The sequence below is a fragment of the Panthera pardus genome, unplaced genomic scaffold, assembly GCF_024362965.1.
Source record: "Panthera pardus isolate Hobbes unplaced genomic scaffold, ASM2436296v1 HiC_scaffold_13, whole genome shotgun sequence".
NCBI classification, from domain to species: Eukaryota; Metazoa; Chordata; class Mammalia; order Carnivora; family Felidae; genus Panthera; species Panthera pardus.
The window spans coordinates 110,634,469-110,654,335 of NW_026526688.1; the positions used below are offsets into that span (position 1 = coordinate 110,634,469).

At 34.9% G+C, this 19,867-nt stretch overlaps 1 protein-coding gene across 4 annotated transcripts; it reads right to left on the minus strand.

Moving 5' to 3' along the window:
• Nucleotides 1-820: 820 nt before the first annotated feature.
• On the minus strand, nucleotides 821-19,758 carry LARP7 (La ribonucleoprotein 7, transcriptional regulator). 4 transcript variants are annotated; one of them, XM_019417978.2, is made up of 13 exons: nucleotides 19,626-19,758; nucleotides 13,583-13,793; nucleotides 12,911-13,011; nucleotides 12,758-12,841; nucleotides 12,453-12,617; nucleotides 12,279-12,372; nucleotides 11,855-12,205; nucleotides 11,617-11,761; nucleotides 9,800-9,948; nucleotides 8,889-9,007; nucleotides 5,491-5,650; nucleotides 5,199-5,290; nucleotides 821-1,446 (listed from the first exon to the last, which is right to left on the minus strand). In XM_019417978.2, the coding sequence occupies exons 2-13, from the start codon at nucleotides 13,782-13,784 to the stop codon at nucleotides 1,366-1,368; spliced, it is 1,743 nt and encodes a 580-aa protein (XP_019273523.1). In that variant the 5' UTR covers nucleotides 13,785-13,793; nucleotides 19,626-19,758; the 3' UTR covers nucleotides 821-1,365. The 4 variants fall into 4 exon arrangements, with proteins under 4 accessions (XP_019273523.1, XP_019273507.1, XP_053757324.1 ...); XM_019417962.2 differs by having other exon boundaries at nucleotides 11,855-12,208; XM_053901349.1 differs by lacking the exon at nucleotides 19,626-19,758 and adding an exon at nucleotides 19,277-19,396 and having other exon boundaries at nucleotides 11,855-12,208.
• Nucleotides 19,759-19,867: the final 109 nt, after the last annotated feature.

Sequence of the window (19,867 nt, forward strand, 5' to 3'; positions counted from 1 at the left end):
TGCTTACCGTCTCTAACTACTGCTGAACTATAAGGTCCATGGGAGAGAGATCTTTGTCCCAAGTGCTAAAAGTGTCCAAAGATATTTGCTGAATGACCACTTATCTTGTTTTAAAAACTGCCAAGGGGAGAATTTCTTAAATTTTACTTAACAACCCTTCCAAAGTCACCTTAAGACAGTCCTCACTGAGACCAGCTGAATCCTTTAAACATACATCCAACTGTTGACTATTCTGGATCAACGGAAGCATATTTACTCATAATCTTCATAATAAGGTTTAGTAACTATTTACAGATATTTCTTTCCCTCCATTACAGTGCGTGTACGTTAGCTTTCCTTCATGGAGAAAAAAAAGGGAATGGGTCAGTGGGCAACTTGCCAAATGCCTATTTTTAGTATTAATAGACTGCTGTCACCCCAACCAGTGAGGCAGCCAATCTCCTCAAATCCCTGGCCCACAGAAGTAGTTTCCTGACTGTAGGTCTTCTACAATTAGGTACCAAATGAGGCCCTCACTTCTGGATAAAGCTGATGGAACTACAAATGGTTTCTAGCCCAAGGAAATGAACCCCATGGCTGTTTTTAATATTCTCATAGGGGATCAAGATGCCAGTCATGAAAAGGCCCTGTAGATTCAGTTCTGAGAAGGACTTAAAATACTCCAGTCTGCCACTTTCCTGAATAAAATGATAGAGTTCAGTTATGCCCAAGGTTGATTCTGAGAAGATGTTTTTTCTCCCTGTGTTCAGAGCATCTGGTACATTTTACTTTGGTTAAGCAAAATAAGATGTTTAACTTCATTTATGAAAAACAAACTCAATACTTTTAAAAGTTTAATATTTTAATTGGACAGTTCATATGGCCTATTCAGTGGAAGCTCAGATAAGCAAAGTGCAATGAACAGAATGAAGTATCACACATAAGTCTCTGTATAAGTCAACATGAAAAGATATTTTAGATATTTGAAATGGAAAAAGCAAACTATAAAACAAGTACAGTGAGTCTACCATCAAACATATTTTCTTAAACTATTTGTGCAGTATTTTTTGCAAATGTTTTTTTTTTTTTGTAATATAAAAACAACAAAATCAATGACAATGTTCAAAACATATTTACTAATTATTTTGAGGTTGATTTGTAGAAGATAATTTCAGCAAATAAGACGTTTAATGTAAAACTGTGGGTATACAATGTACTTGTCTCAAAAAAAAGTCTTATTTACAAGTTAAGGAACAAAGGTATTTTTTTTAATTAACGTAGGTTTCAGGAAAACATTCTTTATTATTGACTACCATAATAAAATGGATTTCCTAAGAAAAGTTCAAGTAATCATTGAAATCTTAAGAGGTGAACCAAAAGTGTTTTTTAATCATATTCAGAAAATCTAATATGTTTACTTGCTTGTTGAGTCTTTGCCAGTCTAATCTTCTCAGCTTTGGTGATTAACTACAGAGAAAGAAATTAGAAATCAGAATGTACCGGATGCTTAAAAAGATAATTACGACTAGAAAAATCAGGTTGAATAAAAATTTTTTAAAAGAGGGAAAGGTAGACAAAAGACATAAATTAAGCTTAAACCAAATCAATATAGAAAGAACTGTTCAGGATTATGGCTTATTAAGTATAATAGATAATAAATCTTAGAATTACCTAAAACACTCAAATTTTAGTTTCACATTACAAAAAAATTTTCAGTTGAAAACAGCCACTCCATGCTGGCAATTTTTTTTAACCTTTTAGGAGGGTTCAAGACCCATATTGGTTAGTTGTTTCATATCCCCTTGGACTTGAGTATTAATTACTAAGACATTTCTTAAAAGATATGTGGTCCTAAATAATTATATTGTGCGTGCGAATTCATGCATTATTGGAATGAGACAATATATTTTGCTCTGAGTGCTACACAAAGGTTTGCTTACAAATTTGAAAATTAAAATATTCTACCTAGGGATCTACTCTTAAGAGAACTTATTACTTATCACACCCTTACATAAATACTTTAATATTTTTAAAGGCAAATGAAATTGTATGGAATGTAGAAGACTGTTTAAGATGCCTAAATATTCCAAAAGTTTTCTTGATGTAAAAATTTTAAATATTTTATTGTAGCTTTGGAGGAAATGAAAATCTTACTCCCTTAAAAAATAGATTCTAGGGGCTCCTAGATGGCTCAGATGGTTGGGCATCCAACTTTGGCTCAAGTCATGATCTCATAGCTCATGGGTTCGAACCCCACATCAGGCTCTGTGCTGACAGCTCAGAGCCTGGAGCCTGCTTCTGATTCTGTGTTTCCCTCTCTCTCTGCCCCTTGCCTGCTCGTGTTCTATCTCTCAAAAATAAACATCAAAAAATAAAAAATAAAAAAAATAGATTCTAGTAATTATTCACCAGAATTTCGTTAAAATGTTTTGTGACTGTGGCCATTGGTAGGAAGTCACTTTTATTTATTGTTTAGTTTCTTAAAGTGTTTGCTTAATATTAAAAGTTTACTTAAAAGTTAAAGTAGAAGTCAGCATAGAGATAGACCGGCTACACAAGTTAAAAATACAAGTATTTAAAGACAAAAACTCAAAAGATGCCAAGGTCACCAAACAGTCTGTTTATGACAGAAAACAGTAACAGCCACATGAGGACCACATTCACAAAAGTCATCAGCAAAGCCAGAACCAGGGTTTATATCTATGGAAGGAAAGGTTTATGGGATATATTTAAGATTTTATTACCATGGAAATGAAATTAGGGTGCCCCTGTATTTGTTGTTTTTGTACAAAGTCACTTCAAGATTAAACCAAAAGCCTGTTCCTCATTATAATTTCATGAATTCTGTCTTTACCTGTTGAATATCTGATATATCAGTAATTTGTAGAAAAAAGACCATGCTAACTAAATTTCAAAAATGCTTTAAAAGCTAAGGATGAATGAGAAAAGACTCATGGTCTCCAGTAGCTGTTACTGCATTTTACCCACATGGTCAAAGTGATAGGGAAGACAACAAAGGCTACAAAGACTCGCCAGAAGGAATGAGCCCCTTTCTGGGGGACGCTTCCTCATCTTACTAATCTTTTGTGAGAATTTACCCATATTGATCTCTATATGTAAAAAATACTACCATGAGTATAAAACACCTTTTTTCTTCACCTACTCTCCTCTTTTAATATTGCATAAACTGACTGGGACTTAGGAAACTGTCCCTAGTTTCCTTCTGCTCCCCGACATGAAAATGCAGAACGAAGATTCATTACCAGTGCTTTTCTTCCTTCGCTCATGGACCAAACACTACAATACTACTGGGAAACTTTGAACTGTCATATCAGAAAAGCGCTAATGTCATACTTTTTTAGCCGCTATTTTTTTTCTAAATATTTAACTTCCGTTACTACGGTGCTTGCTCCCAGGAATCTAGCTGCAGTGGCCTCCTTCCCTTTAAGGCTTCTGTGCTTTCTGGTGCCTCTGCCTGGAAAGCTGTGCATTTAAGCTCTCCTGCTTGTATGCTCACTTTCCTAAGGTCTGCCCTAGTGTCGCTTTCACAGAGAACTTCCCAGAACCTCATGTGATGTAAAGATATCTCACAATACCCTTTAATTTGCTTTTTATACACAGCATTTGTCATCACCTGACCTAAACTGTTCATCTGCAAACTTCACGAAAACAGGGTATTTTGTTACTTGCAGCTATTTCCTAGAATGGTGGCTAACACAAATCAGCACTCAAAAAATATTAATTAAATGAATTATCAAAAAGGTAGACTGACATACTAATTACTGTGTTTTCTGAAAAGTATGTACAATACCCACTTTGTGTGGTACCTTATTTTAATTACATGACGGGAGCCAACTAGCTACTTTCACATCTTCAGCTAGAATCCTATACTATTTATCAAACAAATCATGCTAAGGACAAGACTGGTGGTGCAACAGATAAATGAGATCAGGAAAAAACTTTCCAACTCAGTAACAGAGGCACTCATTGTGTTCCAATGAAACTTATAAAATTCCCCAGTCATTGTTTATTTCCTTGCCTCAAGTTTATTTATGGAGGTTGGATCTTTCTGAAAAACAAAACTAATTCCTAGTTTTAAAAACATATATGATTTAAATGAAATTTCACACCAATTAGAATGGTAAATACTATTTAACAAAGCGATTTCATTTTAGTTATGAGCTCTGGTTCAATGATTTTAACATTTAAATAATCTCAAGCAGGCTTTGAAATTACCACCTCTTAGACCTGAAAGAATCCGTAGGGAGGAAGGAGGCCTTCCCACATTTCAGCAAATTCAGTCTGTATTCATGGAAACAGAATTAACAAAGACCAGTAGGAAACCTCCCTTCAAATCATCTTAAATTCCAGTGAATCCTAGGCAATGCAAGGCCAATGAAAAACACTCAACAAATCTAGCACACAGGAAGTATTATGATTTTAAGTGTAACCAGTCATAGAAGAATGCATATCTTTTTAGATACTTATTTAATAATACACATTTAAAAATTTTATAATAGCATTAGTTATTACGTACCCTTAATTTGTCCTAAGCACTTAAAGATGTACTACTATTTATAATAATCTGATTAAAAAGAATAAACGTTCCAGCACACAAACAACAAGTATTAAATTACTCAGTATCATTTAAAATGAAATTATTGAAACAGAGTCTATTTTACATTATTTAAAGTATTTAAGCTTGTTTGTTTCACTTGTTGACTACTATAGAGAAAAAGGAATAAAGCTTATCATTGCTATAACAAACATTAGGCATAAAGTCTCCCAATCTTATCTGTGGGGGGTCATATCTTAAAAAACTACACTCTTAAATACATTGTGTTTTTACCATTAAGACAATCTTTAAATAATCATTTACTACCAAACTATGATACATAGCAGCCAGAATTCAACACTGTTGAAATTAAACTGCTACTAACAGGTACAATAAAAGAAAGGAAAACAAGAAAACTCTAAATTAAAATTATGTACCCTGTGGGGAAAATAATTCTAATTTCGTATATTTCAAAATCCAGAGAAACAAGTATTGTCTCTCACAATTTAAAATGCAGTATACACCATGTAAATCTTTATCGTGTATAGGAAAACCAAGGTTATTTTAGGACTACACATTACTGACTTCCAGAAAACATTCAACCTATTATATTTAAGCTATCAAACAACTGTAACAACAAAAAACAAAAAAATGAATTGATTACCTTCTCAGTGCCTCTTTTCTTTTCACGAGGCTGATTAAGTTTGGCCTGCCTATCTACCAAAATCTTCTGCCAATACCTCTGCTCATGATCACCTTGAAAACAAACAAAAACAATAATCACTAATACAAATGAAGAAACATATTCAAGGCATTAATCACACTTCAATAGTTGTCTGATTAAATACTACTTTGTACATGCTGGAATATGAATAAAAAGTTTATTAATCAAAATCAGAAAACATAGTACAATCACCTCTAAGTAAGAGTTATTAAAAAAGACTCTGACGTTTTACCAGAAAGGATCTCGAGATTCCAGCAGTGTTTCTTTTTAATTTCCGTATATGCATTTATTACTGCTTGAGCATCCTCAGGGGTTTTAAACCTAGCATGGCATTCTGTATCTCCTTCTAGCAAGTCCACATAAACAACTTCTGAGATTGCTGCCAAAGTATCCTGCATTAGAGTTTAGAAAGATTTTACATAAATAATAGAAATGTTTGATAATAATTCTAAAATTATTCCCATAGTTGTGTTAGAATGTGTTACATAAATAAGCCATATCCAGTTTAAAATGAGGAGTAACTATCCTACTTATCATACACAGGGGTGCCTGGCTGGCTCAGTCAGTACAACAGTTAAGTGACTCTTGATCTAGGGGTTTTGAGTTCGAGCTTCATGTTGAGGGTAGAGATCATTTACATAATCTGGGCTAGAACTCACAACCCCAAGATCGAGAGTCATAAACTCTCTTGACTGAGCCAGCCACGCACCTCTAAAATATACACAAATACTCTTAAAATTGACTTGGACAAAGTTGAAAACTCTAATCAAACCCTTTTTTTCAATCACAATCTTAGAATATTAACTAGAATAGGACTACTACAGAGAGACAACAGATTTATAGAGCAGGATGTACAAATAATTTCCCCTAGCCCCCACATCAAGAAGGGGATTACAAGTCACAGTATAGTTAAAATAAGGAATACAATTAAAAACAAACAAAAAACCCAGAATGGATTGGGGGAGAAGGTGCGTTTCCACTTATCTGTGCAAAATCCCTTATGACTTAAAATATATGAAAAAAAATTCAACTTTTTCTAACAACTTGTGAAAAAAAACATTTCATGGGAGCCTACAAAAATCCTAGGTTCCTGAGTAGATCTATGGGAATATAGCTCAAGAGTTCATAGTTTCTGATGAAATACCTCAACAATCTCTTCTAAACAAGTTGTGGTCCTCCAGCAAGGAAAAGTTTTACCTATAATGCCTGCTGTGAGGGCAAATTAACAAGATTCCTGCATTCCTAACCATTTCTTCCCAGCATGTTCTGTGGTGTAAACAATGCAATTATGCAGGAATGTTATATAATTCTTCATTCATCAACTTCCATTCAGAAAACCAAAGAAATTACTAGAGATTCCCAACTTAAAAAAAAAAGCACTTTATGCATCTGGCTTTACTTTTGACCCAAATTTCAAGCCTCAAAGAATTTAGATTACTTTTAGATGTTGGATTTTTAAGGTCTGAATTCTGTAACTGAGCAGTATTCTGGAAATATTATTTCACCACAATATAAGAAAAGTTTATTAGTTAATAATAAAGAATAAGCAATAAAAACCTGAGAAGCCAGGGAGTAAGTATTAACTCAACCCTACTCTTAGCATATTGCCTATCTCAAAATGGCACTTAATGATTGCTAATTACATGAAAAAAATAGAACTGGAGGGAAATATACTTGCTAATTCTTTCCACTTGTACTTGAGTACTAAATTTAGAAAGCAAGACAAATAATTGGTATGAAGTTAATGAAATGTGAATATATTAACTGGTAGTGTTTTGTAACTGACTTACCAGATAGACCCGATTACTACAATTCAAAATATTACCTATATATCCATTATAATGTCAGGCTAATCCCAGGACTTAAAACCATTCCTTAAAATGATAAATTAGCCTGGTAATCACATGGGCAAGTTAAATAGCAGTAAATACCATAATAACTCAATTTTTGTTCCGGCAAAATGTAAGTAACTACTAACTTTTAACAATGTTATGATTTTGTAAGTAATTTTTAACTGATATACTTATCTTTTAGATAACAAAAGCTCTCTGATGAATATTACTGAATTTGTTATTTCAAATAACAAACTTTTTCTAATTTTTCTTTTAAATCTTTTGCTACTTGATTAACCACTGCTTCATTTACATCCTCAGTTTTTTACCCTTCTGATCTGAAATTCTGTATTGTTGTTACCATACTCTGAAATATAAGTTGGTAATACCAATTTGGGATTCACCAAATCCCTCATCAACATCTTAAAAAGAATCTAAATTTATGTTAGTGACAGCTACAGGATTTTACAGGAAACAGGATTTCAGATAAAGTGTTCACAAGCTTATTTCAGTGAGCAACTTCAATGGTCATGCAAGTTAAAAAATGTGACTGGTAGGAGTCTATGCAAAATCAAAACAACATACTAGATGATGATGAATGTCAGCATAACAATTGAAAATATATTTGCTATGAAAATATATATGCTATTTTACATAGGAATAGGTCAATAAGAAAGAAATATCGTTGTGCTGTTACAAAAGGCTGTTAGAAGATCAAATAGATAAAGTGAAAAAAGATTGCAGAGCAATAGATATAACAATGTGTACTGTAAATTATATAGGACTCCGTATTTATTTGTACACGCATACAAAATTTTTGTAGCTTTTCAAAATATTTTACACTTTTCTGTAATTGTTTCACATTTTTTTTAAATTGTTTCACATTTTTAAACAATCAGTGCAGACTGAAAATAGCAAAAAAAATAAATAAACAATATTAACAAAACCTTTTTTCTCCAAAAAAATCTTTGATTTCTTCCAGGAAAAAATTTCAATTTCCAAGAGGATTAACAGACAAAATTACTAAATTGATGTTAAGTTAAAAAATATGCATATGATATCCCCTTTGTTCCAAAATAGCTCTGACTTTAAGTCACAAAATCTTTTGGGAATCTATTGGAAGTTAAGAGCTCTAATGAAAACGAATTATGTTCGCTACAAAATCAGACAACAACAGACGATTAAAAATTCGTAATAACTTCAGACCAACTCTAATGTTGACTAGGTATTTAATACATTTTAGCATGAAATATTTTCTAAAATAAATTTTCTCTGAAAATAGATGTCCCTTAAAGGAATACCAGGAAAGCATTTTACTAATTTATTCTTTTAAGTTATAATGACTATAGTAAGGCTTACTCATTCAACTACTCAATATTTTAGCATGAAATATTTTCTAAAATAAATTTTCTCTGAAAATAGATGTCCCTTAAAGGAATACCAGGAAAGCATTTTACTAATTTATTCTTTTAAGTTATAATGACTATAGTAAGGCTTACTCATTCAACTACTCAATCAACCGTTAACGGCACCAATAAAAATAAGCCAAGTGCAGTTCTATAGAAAGATGTTTTAAACTGAGCTCACTGCAAATTTCATCCAGCAGGGAATTTCAGACTTCAGATTTTGCTTCAAGTCAAATACAAGAGTTACGGTAGAATCAAATCTAGACATAGTTTATTGCAGAGGAACAAATTCTAATTTTACTTGCTTTGTTTTCCATATGCAAAACATTTTCACATGGGGAAGTTTTAAAAAGGAAAGAGCAACAACTATCCTCAACACACAAAAGCATTACCCTGACTTGTTTCCTGCCAGGCAGAGGCTCAGTGCTAATGATCTTCACAATCACGCCACTGACAAACTGTGGTCCTGTTGCATTAACCTTTTCCTGGGGACAACACTCTTCACTGTTTGCTGTTGATTTGAAAAGGAAAGAGAAATAAGCCTCTTACACTCAATAATTTAGTAGGCCCACTTTAGAAGAACAACAGTAATTTCTTCAGCTGATTTAAGTAACTAATTTTAATTTACTTAATGTAACTGTAAAATAAGTTATTCTGGTGTCATACTGCTTACTGCAGATTACCATGAATAAAAATACCCAAACCTTTACTACTCTAATTGCAGAGCCTGGTTAGAACACTTGTAAAACCTTAGAAAAAATTCCCCCTTTTTCTTAACCAAATAATAAGAGTACTTTACTTAGTAAACAGACACAGAACAGTATGTTAAGAACATTCAACAAACATTATGATTAAAATGTGAAAATTTAAGATTTTCAATTTGTAAGAATTCCAAATATGTCCTAATAGGATAAAATTACAGACGGAAATTGTAATTTTTGTTTCTACAAACTTGCTCAATTGATAGACACTCATCACTAATTCTGATTAATAAAAACTGTAGAGAAAACTTAAGTAAAAAAGATACTTTCTTTTTTCTTTTTTTAATTTTTTTAAATGTCAAGGGCTTGAATTACAAGGGGCTTGAACATAGGACGCAGATCCAGAGACACATGTTCTACTGAGCCAGCCAGGTGCCCAGAAAAACAGGAGTCATGAAAACGAGCACTTCAAATATTCTTATATCAAAAATAAATTGCACATTTAAGTTTTTAAAAATTAAGGTTTATCCTGTAACTCAGAAATAGTACATTAGTATATAAACACAATACAATACTACAAAAACTATTATAGTGGTATTTACTTTTTTCATTTTCTATTCCAGAGTTAGGAGCTACTCCATTTGTTTCCATTTTTGACTCCGATTTTATTTGGGATATTGTTTTTTTTAAAGAAGACATGCTGGCTTTTTGCAGTGCTAAATACTCTTTTTTCAAATCCATCCATTCGCTCCTGTAACGAAAAGAATGTACTTTTGAAATAGTGAAAAAAGATGGTCAAATAAAAAGTTATTATCAAAGTATATACATTCACAGTGCCTTGTAATCTTTTCCTTCTTCAAACACATACATTCACACTACTTCTGGAATCCTAAGTCCATCCAGTAAATACATAAAGGGGAGTTCCATCTGACCCAACATTCAGATTAAATGTTTTAAATCTGACAATTCAATTCTTCAGTATGTTTCAAATATTTTCATTTATGAAAATAAAAGTTTTGAATTAATTAACTAGTAACAATTAGTCATCACTAGGGGGAAAATGGCAGATTACTATTTAGAGATTATTTGTTAAACTGCTTCCAATTTGGGAGATAACATTCCTTAGCATTTACTTGACTCAAAAGGAATTTCTAAGAAGAAAAAAAACGCCCCATGGAAGCAATTTATTTATTTACATGCATTTAACATGTAGATGTTTCTTCAAACAGCTAGAGCTCCTCCAGATAGAAACACAATGCCTCTCCAGGCTCCACAGGAGCACTCATTGTTACTCTAATCTATGCCATCAAACAAGCAGATAGGGTTTTTTTTTTTTTTTTTTTAAAGAGGATATCTTGCGGTAATGGTCTTAGCTGTTATTATTGACATCTGTATACTTCAAAAAAAAAAAAAAAAGTATCCAGACCCACCCAGGATCATACATTCCCAGAGAGCTGATACATTAGAATAACAAAAACCTCTTGTAATGATTCTCTGAGATAAAAAGGCAAGAGGAATTCAGCAGTTAAGAATAGTATAAATACAAGTGCCTGAAGTCCTTGCCTTTTAACCTTCAAGAGGAGGACAGGGCACTTCGAGAGTACAATTCAAGAAGGATCAGAAAAACTTTCTTGGCAAAGGTATGGTTTTTTGCCTTTTCTTTTCTTTTCCTACATGGCTTCTGCTTCTTGTGTGGATGGACTCCCTTTAACTTTAACATGGAAGTACTTTCTTTGACTTTTAAATAGTAAGTGCTTCCATGTTTTAGTAGAAGTGAATCCAAATCACTCCTCTGAATGTAACAAGGCAAGTTCCTTATATAGCCCAAGGGGAGCCCCTTTGCTTTAACATGGGGGTACCTGCTGTGTAAAACAAAAGTAAGTGCTTCCATGTTTCAGTGGAGGTGTTCCCAAATGGACACAATGTTTATCTTGATCCGGCATTTTCTAAGCTTACTTTACAGGTTAAAGAATGGTAACTTTCACATTTTTACAAGACTGGGCTCCCCACCACTTAAACGTGGATGTACTTGCTTTGTATCTAAAAAAGTAAGTGCTTCCATGTTTTAGTGATGGTAAGTCTTACTTTTACATTTTACAAACTTAACAAGGCTTAAGCCTCACCGAAATGACCATCTATGGTATATTTAAGCTGTACCCTTAAAACTGTTAAGGAACGCCCTCTACTTTAACATGGAGACACTTGCTGTGACATGATAAAAATAAGTGCTTCCATGTTTTAGTGTGGTGGTTCCTTTCAAATCCTCAACTGCCTTATATCCATTATGTGTGCAGATCTTGGCTACATGCCATGACTGTTGCTAATATGCAACTCTGTTCAATACAAATTGGAATTGCACTTTAGCAATGGTGATGGCGTGTGCCAATTTTCAACTACAGAATCTGTATCATCTACTTACTTTGAAAGTACTCTTAAGGGTATAACCTCTTCTCCCATTTTGTGCCTCTCTTTGTGTTTTTTCTTATGCTTCCTTTTTGCTTTTAAAAGGGATCCATCTTTTACATCTCCAGTATCCTTTTCCTCTTCAGTAGAGACTTCTAAATCTTAATATCAAAAAGTTAGCTTTAGGTAAATAAGGATTTCTTAATCTCTCATTTTAATTTAATTGTAGATAAATTAACTGTAGTTGTCAATACCTTTGTTTTCTTTGGGAACTTCTACATCTTCTTTTTTAATGTTGTCTTTCTGCGTTATTTTCTTTACTTTTGACCTGGGAGTTGGGTGTTCTGCTTCTTCAGAGATACTTCTCTTCCTCTTCCCTGTTCTGACTGTAGGTAAGCTGGATGCTTCTGCTCTTTCCCGTTTTTTCTTTTTCTTTGACGGTGGCTTCTGGGGTTCAGTAATCTCTACTTCAGATCCCTCAGATGTGGTCCTGGATCTTTTCATTTTTCCTACAGTCTCTTTACTTGTGTCAATGTTTGACTCTTTGGTCTGGATATTGTCCTCTTTCTTCATTCGGCCTTTCTTCTTCTTCTTCTTTTTCTTTTCTTCTGTAACAATGTTATCATTAGTGTTCATTTTACTTCAACTACGTTTACTTAAATATCAATATTAAGTTACCTGATACTCCAAGGACAGGAATAGGCTTATTTTTTACTGTCTTAGGAAATATGCCAGGTTTTCTTGGTGCTTCTTCTGGTGGGTTGTTAAGAAACTGAAAACCAATAAGATTTTGTTACTATTTAAAAACACTTGCTAATTGTTTTTGCTTTTCTTTTTAGGTTCGGGACCTACCTCAATAGCTTTTGCTGCTTGTTCTTTTGTTTCAAATTCTACAAAGGCAAATCCCTTTGGATCTCCAGTAGATTTATAGTGTGGTATACTTATATAAACAACATTGCCACATTTCCCAAATACTCTTTCAATCCAGCTGTGATTAACATTTTTGGGAAGTAATTCCTATAAGTGAGAAGCAATATTAAAATAGAAGTACTTTTTCAGGGTCAATAAATTTTTACTTGTAATGTTAGAATGTTTCTGTCATTCTTTTGAATGCCAGCACTGAACTTTTAGAAAATAAGGTCTCACCACATACATACCACATACACTGTCCGCTCATCCTCATCTTTTGGTCGTTCACCTAAAGGCTTTTTTCTCCTGATTCTGGTGCCTTCTAAGTCCAGCTATGAAATAGTTACATGAGATTAATAACTGACATAATAATTCCATGATATAGTTGTAATAATTCTTACCTCTACAACAGATGAACTTTTCAGTGCTCTGGCTATTAACTTTCCATCTGTGGTCAATTTTTTCATTTTGTTGAAAGACACGAGAAGTGATATATCAACATCTAATGGAAATGCATAAATTAGTATTACAGAGAATAATTGCATTTTGGTAAAAAATTAATCACATTTCCCTCCTTTCAAAATTAATTAGTAAAATGCCTTATGAGAATTAATGCACTAAGCACACAGCATTCAAGAAAACTCAAAAAACACTGAAAACTTTGCACTACCCACTGAGCTTGCAAGGAGCTCAACCACACAAACATGGAGGCTAGTTAGGTTAAGCCTCCGACTTTAGCTCAGGTCATAATCTGCTCAGCACAAAGCCTGCTTGTGAACCCCTGTCCCGGTATCTCTGCTCTATCTCCAAGATAAACAAAAAAATAGGATGTGTGTCTCCAGAATTAGCTGAAATCTTTGTCTTTTAACACTAGAAATCTGTCTTCTAAGCAAAAGTGAGCTATAATAGTTTTCACGTGTAAAAACTGATGGATTTGTATGTATATTATATGGTATATATCACAATATAAAATATGCTACCATTGTATTTATGGTAAACGTTGTACAAGTTTAAGGCAGTAACCCTCAAAAACTAGTTCCATTCATTCATTATACAGTGAAGTAAAAACTTACATCCATCTCTGGACTTTTCTATTTGTTCTCGAAGAAATCTATCCTTGTGAAGATTTGCATCTCCAAACCAGAAATCCACTTGCTTAGCAATATCTGCAAGCACCTGTTTAACTCTTGACCGTTTCTTTTTTTCTACTTCTTTTTTCTTTTCAGGGTTTTCTTCTTCCATTGCTTTTTCTTGATTTCCACTTTCAGCTTCCATTCCTGTGTACTGAAAAAAGGTTTATATCACATGTAATAATAGGAAAATATTTAGGTTACCCTTTTTAGTCTGAAGGGTTGATACACTCATTCAGCTGGCAGAGAACAAACTTTGGGTTAACACTTGTAATTAGCTGAGAAAACTTTCATTGTGGTTTTTTTTTAAATCTCTTACCTGTTCACTTTTCATTGGCCTTTTTACTTTCAAAATAATTTACAACCTGTCATTAATTAGCTTAAGCTTTTGATGCATTTTAGTTCAGGGCCAGAATGTTCTAGTACAGCATAAAATCTCTACCAACATCTATATCTTACCAAGCTACACTTCTAAATCAATATGTCAAATTATAAGATTAAAGACTCATTCTCCATCTTAAACAAAAAAATACAATCTCCAATGAAATAAGTTGATCTTGATTTTTAAGTGTTTTTGTTTTCAGTGTTTTCTTAAGTAATCTCTACACCCAAAGTGGGGCTTGGGGGCTTGAATTTACAATCCTGAGATCAAGAGTCCCATGCTCTATGGACTAAGCTAGCCATGTGCCCAGAAATGTTAATTTCTGTTCATTAGAAACAGAACTGGCTTTCTCTTTTCCAGGTGACCTTCCCATCCCAGTGTTTATTTCTTGGGACAGCAAACCTCTTTCCTTGAGTTACTTTGCATGTATCTTCTTTGTTATCTAGCTCTTCCTAAGACCTGGTTATCTAGCTCGTCCTAAAACCTGGCTGGCAAATCTTCAACTGAGGGCCTTCTGAATTTGCAGTTCCCTTCCAAACACTTGCTGCCTAGATAACATGGCTTGCTCCCTCACTTGCTAAAGTCTTGTTCAAATGACACTTCATTTAAAACTGCAAATTTCTGGATACCTGTATCTCCCTTGCCTTACTTTTCCTTCATTGCACTTATCTTCTAACATTATTGTACATTAAAAAAAATGCTTACTTATTTGTTTTAGGAGTGGTGAGGCAGAGAGAGAGAGGGAGATAGACAATACTTGGGAAGCTCCTGAAAGCCTGACATGGGGCTCGAACTCATGAACCGTGAGATCATGACCTGACCTGGAAGTTGGATGCTCAACTAACTGAGCCACTCAGGTGCCCCTACTGTACATTTTTATTTATCCTTCCTAAAATGTAATACTAATGAAATCAGGTTTTTGTCTGTTTTGTTTACTGATGAATTCCCATTCCCTGGCACACAGTAGACACTCAAAAATTTGTTGAATGAATTGTGGCCTCTTCACTGAACCACTAGAAGTACGTACGCAAAAAGGAGTAAATGAGCAAAGGCTTATTAAATCGGGCCTGCGGTGAGATTTATCTCTGTAACATAGTTTTCCCATATTTTATTTCCCAGGCTCCCATAACTGTTTTCTTGGGACACAGTAGAGTGAAGACATATGGGGAGAGTTTTATCTGATTGCACCAGGGTGGGAGCCACTATTGGTTGGTATGCAGGCCTTGGACCTATGCGACCAGAATGGCATACTGGATTGATGGGAAACAGGGGCTAAGGCCTTTACACATCAAGGTGACCTAAAACATTCTGGTCCGTTATCTGTGGAAGTCACACACGTCTGGTGTATGTAAAGGGGGGGGGGGGGGAAAGTGGATTTGGATTAATTGCTCAGTTTGAGTAAGTGCTGGGGCCGAGACTCCAGATGAGATGAAGATGCTGTCCCTACTGTATCTTCTGTCTTTATCCTTCTTTAAAGCTCAGTGTACACAGTTTTAAAGCCTATTTCTGTCTCTTTGGCCTGTCAGCTGGAATCAGTTACTGAGCACCAATGCTGCAGACAGTAACAGAAATAGAAAATGTGTTTCAAAGTGACACCCAGTAAGAGAGTACAAGCCATTAATGCTTTTCACTTCAAATCTCCAACTAAACATGCTATCTCACAAAAATCAGATGAGTATTTTGGCATTTTCAGAACAGGCTGGAGCTGATTGACCAAGTACCAATTTTGAAAATATACAAGTAATGAAGTATTTATTGAGATACATATAAAAAGAGTTACTTGTCAGAATCATTAAAAAAAAAAACAAACCAAAAACCAATCAGGTGTCATTTAGTGCTGAATAACCACATTCTTCAGCCCATCCTTTGAAGCTTCCCTTTCCATCATTCTAGTGAAACTGAAAACAGTGATCTCCACTGACTACTGGACCCCTTAGCAGCTCCTGCAGTCAAACTCCCTCTTTGAAAATATTTTCTTCATCTGGCTTCCAGGAGAGTTTTCCTCTTTCTCAATTTCCTTTTCTGGACCATTCTACTCTGCTCTACCTTTACATGCTACCCAGAATTGAATTCAGTCCTGGGCTCCCTTCTTATCTCCACACATATCCTTTCTGAGGGTCCCAGGCTTTACACTGTTTAGCTCTATGCTGATGTTTCACAAATCTCTATTCTCCAGCCCTTACTTCTCCCATTAGCTCCCCCCATTCCAATATTCAATCATCCATTTGACATCTTCACTTATCTTCCTGAACTATATATATCTCATGTGGAAAATGGCAAAAACCGAACGCTCAAATTTTAACAAACCTCTTTTTGCCTTGTTTTCCCCATTCTGGAAAACACCAATCACAAAACTGTTGAGAGCAAAAATTCTGAAATCCTCCTTCTTTTCCTCACATACCACAACAAATCCATTAGCATTTTTGTTAGCTCTACCTTTATAAAATATATCCTGAATATGAATACTTTTCATTTATCACCTGGTTCATGCTATCATTGTGTCCTGTCTGAACTACTACAAGAACATAACTTGTGCTTGCTTCTACTCTTCTTCCATTATCACCAACTCTCCAGATAGCAGCCAGAATATGTAAACCAGAGATGTCAATATCTTGGACAAAGTCCTCCAAGGATTTTTAATCACACTCAAAATCCAAAATCCATAGTATGCCTAAGCAGTATGCTCTCTAGCCTGGGGATATCTAACTTCATTTCTTAACAAGTCTTTCCAACAGGTTCACTCCAACTACAACATATCATTCCTTAAACATGCTAAGGCCATTCCCATCCCAAGCCCTCTGCTCTTGCTGTTTACCTTCCCTGCCACATCACAGGGATTACTTCCCTGTTCATTCAGGTCTCCATAAATGTCAATTTCTCAAAAAGGCTTTCTTTCACTCAATCTAAGATATTCCTTACCTGGCAACTTTAACCCCACCTATCCCCTCTGTCACCACTTTGTATCCTTGTATCTTCTTGGAGTTATAATTTTATTGTCTGTCTACCCCACTAGAATGCAAAAAAACTATGAAGGTAGGGACTTGAGCTTGATCACAACCTAGGCATTTGTTAACTAATTATTTAAAAGGATCTCTCATACACTGCAAAACGTTAAGCACTTCAAGTTCTTTTGAAAGGGGGTAGGATTATAATTTAAAAATACACGGAAGCTAAAAATTATTACATAAGGATCCAATGTTAACTTTCCTTTTTGTAAAAACTCCAAATTAGTAAATGGCATACTATTAGCTCTCTAGTTCCTTTCCTTGTCAGAGCCACCATCTAAAGAAACAGTGGACAGAATTGCAGAAGTGAAGAAAGTCACGATTTCCCCAAACCAGATTTTTCCTATCATTCTCATCTCAGAGACCCTCCTCATTCCTTTTCCTAAGGATTATTTTTGTGACCCGAATAATTAAGTTCCAAAACTCTTGCCTAGTGTGTATAACATACGTCTGCGATTTCGATTTTAAGAAATATATCCTCTAGATAATCAAATACATCTCTGTATTAGAGGAAGATATGGATGAAACATAAAGTAACAAGATAGGATTCAATTTAACTTTCCTATGCAATGGCTGCTAGAAAATCAGGAAGTTACACGGCAGTACTTTTGTCACAGTCTTGATTCTCCAACTCTACCTTCTCACTCCCTCCATAAAACGTAACCATTATTATTACCATTATTATTACCAACTTCTGGAAGGGCTCTTTCTTTCCTTCCAGTGTGTTCACAACTACTGTCACTATAATATGGGAACAGTTTATAAATGGTTCCAGAAGTCATCTATCCTTCTCAGAAGCTGTGTAACTTGTCCAAAACACAGACTAATTTTATGATTTTAATGTTACAACTTTCAACATTAAAAATCCTTTAGCACTTTCTTACAATATGCAAGTTTAAAAAATTGGTAATAAAAAAATAAAAATTAAAAAATTGGTAATGAACCAGTGACATCTAATTGGCTTCTAAACAGGGGCTTAAGGAATAAAAGTTACTGTATAACAATGCCAGTTACTTTACATATATTGTTTTAAATCCTCAGTCACAATCAGGTAGTTTCTTCCAACTTGTTTTGACACAGGCTTAAAGGTGAAGTGAACTGGCCGAAACTAGCTAGGTAAACAAGTTCTGGTAAATTCGACTCCTATTAGTAGAACCTCTTGTAGTCTGTCATCATTCATTCTATCTTCTGACTCAGATATTCTTAACCTAAAGTCCAGGGAATTTTGGATGGGTTTCAAACATTCTTGTCAATTTCATGAAATTGCTAAAAGATACATTTTAAAAAGAGAAATCTAAATATGTGAATATAAAATGAATACACATCAAATATTTTAAGTAATAAATCACGGAACTAGTTAAGTAGGATTTTTTATGTGTGTGTTCTGTGTTAGGAAACAGTTAAGTATTAAAAACTAGCTCAGGGGTGCAGAGCTGGCTCATTCAGAAGACCATGTGACCCTTAATCTCAGGGTCATGAGTTTAAGGCCCATGTTCGGTGTGGAGCCTACCTAAAACAAGATAAATAAATAATAAATTTAAAAAATTATATAAAATACCAAATCGAAGGAGAATTAAAATAAATAAGCAATCAGGAACACTGAAATGGATTTGTTAATAGGTGTAAAACTGGTTACGGCAGTTTTTTTTTAATTGCAAAATTAATTTAATTCCAAGACTAATTTCCATTATTATAGTTTTCTACAACTTACACAAAGTAAAATAACTCAATGACAATGAAAGAGATAACCTAGACAACACATACAATATAACGCTTCTTGGCCGTCTCAAGGTTCTTCATAATTTCCCTACAAAATTATACGCAAAATATTTGGACATGTACATGAATTTTCCTGGGAAACTCATCCATAGCTTTTATCGTTTTTGGAGGAAATGGTGTGTCAAAAACGTTAAGTTCTAGTCACGGCTGACCACCCAACGGTACCAGAACTCCCTTGCCTGTGTGCAAGTTCTGAATTAGTCTTTTTACCTTACTTGTCTTATAAAACCTCTATTCAATTTTCAAGATCCACGTTAAATGGCATCTTACTCTCTATAGCTTTCCAAGACCACTTCTTCCTTAATTAACTGCTTCCTTACTTTCCCTAAAGGGCATCTATGAACGCACTCAGTACACTTAACACTTCTACTTTGTTAGCTCCTTTCCGTAATTGATTTTCGACATTTTTTGATGACAAAAACTAGAATCCTGAAAAAGAAAATGACTTAACTTCATAACACAAGCCCTCACATTCGCTATCGTTTGGCCGCCAAAGCTCAGATCGACGAAGTAAGGCAATTTCCACTTTGGCTACGGCCCCCCTCAGCACCCGTCCTTTCGCGAGGACGTCGCCAAATGCTGGGCGGACCCCCAACCTCCCAACGCCGGATAATACGCGCCCCCAACCTCTGAAAACTGGAACTACAAGGGCTGCCAAAGCATTTTTGCGCGTGCGCACTGAGAACTAGCACAAGCAAACTGATGGGTTTGCGGGAGGGGGCGAGGTAAGAACGATAGATAAAATGGACTGCGTGAAAAAAGAGAAATTGAGACCTCGCTCAACCTGACCAACACTATCTACAGTCTACTTGGAACTTACTCTGCTCAATTCCCAACACACAGGGCTGGGGACTGCGTCTTCCAACCTTTTCGTCTCTAGATCCTTATGGTCCGAGTTTCCGCGTCATAGGACGAGCGACACCGTTCTCTCGTACGCCTCGGAAAAGACGAGCACGGAGACCGCGCGTCCGTCGCTTACGTCACAAGCGTGAGCTGGCGCAGGGGGCGGGGCGTCGGAGTACTCGGCTGGCCTAGGCTCTCAGCGAAAAGTTTGGCCGTTTG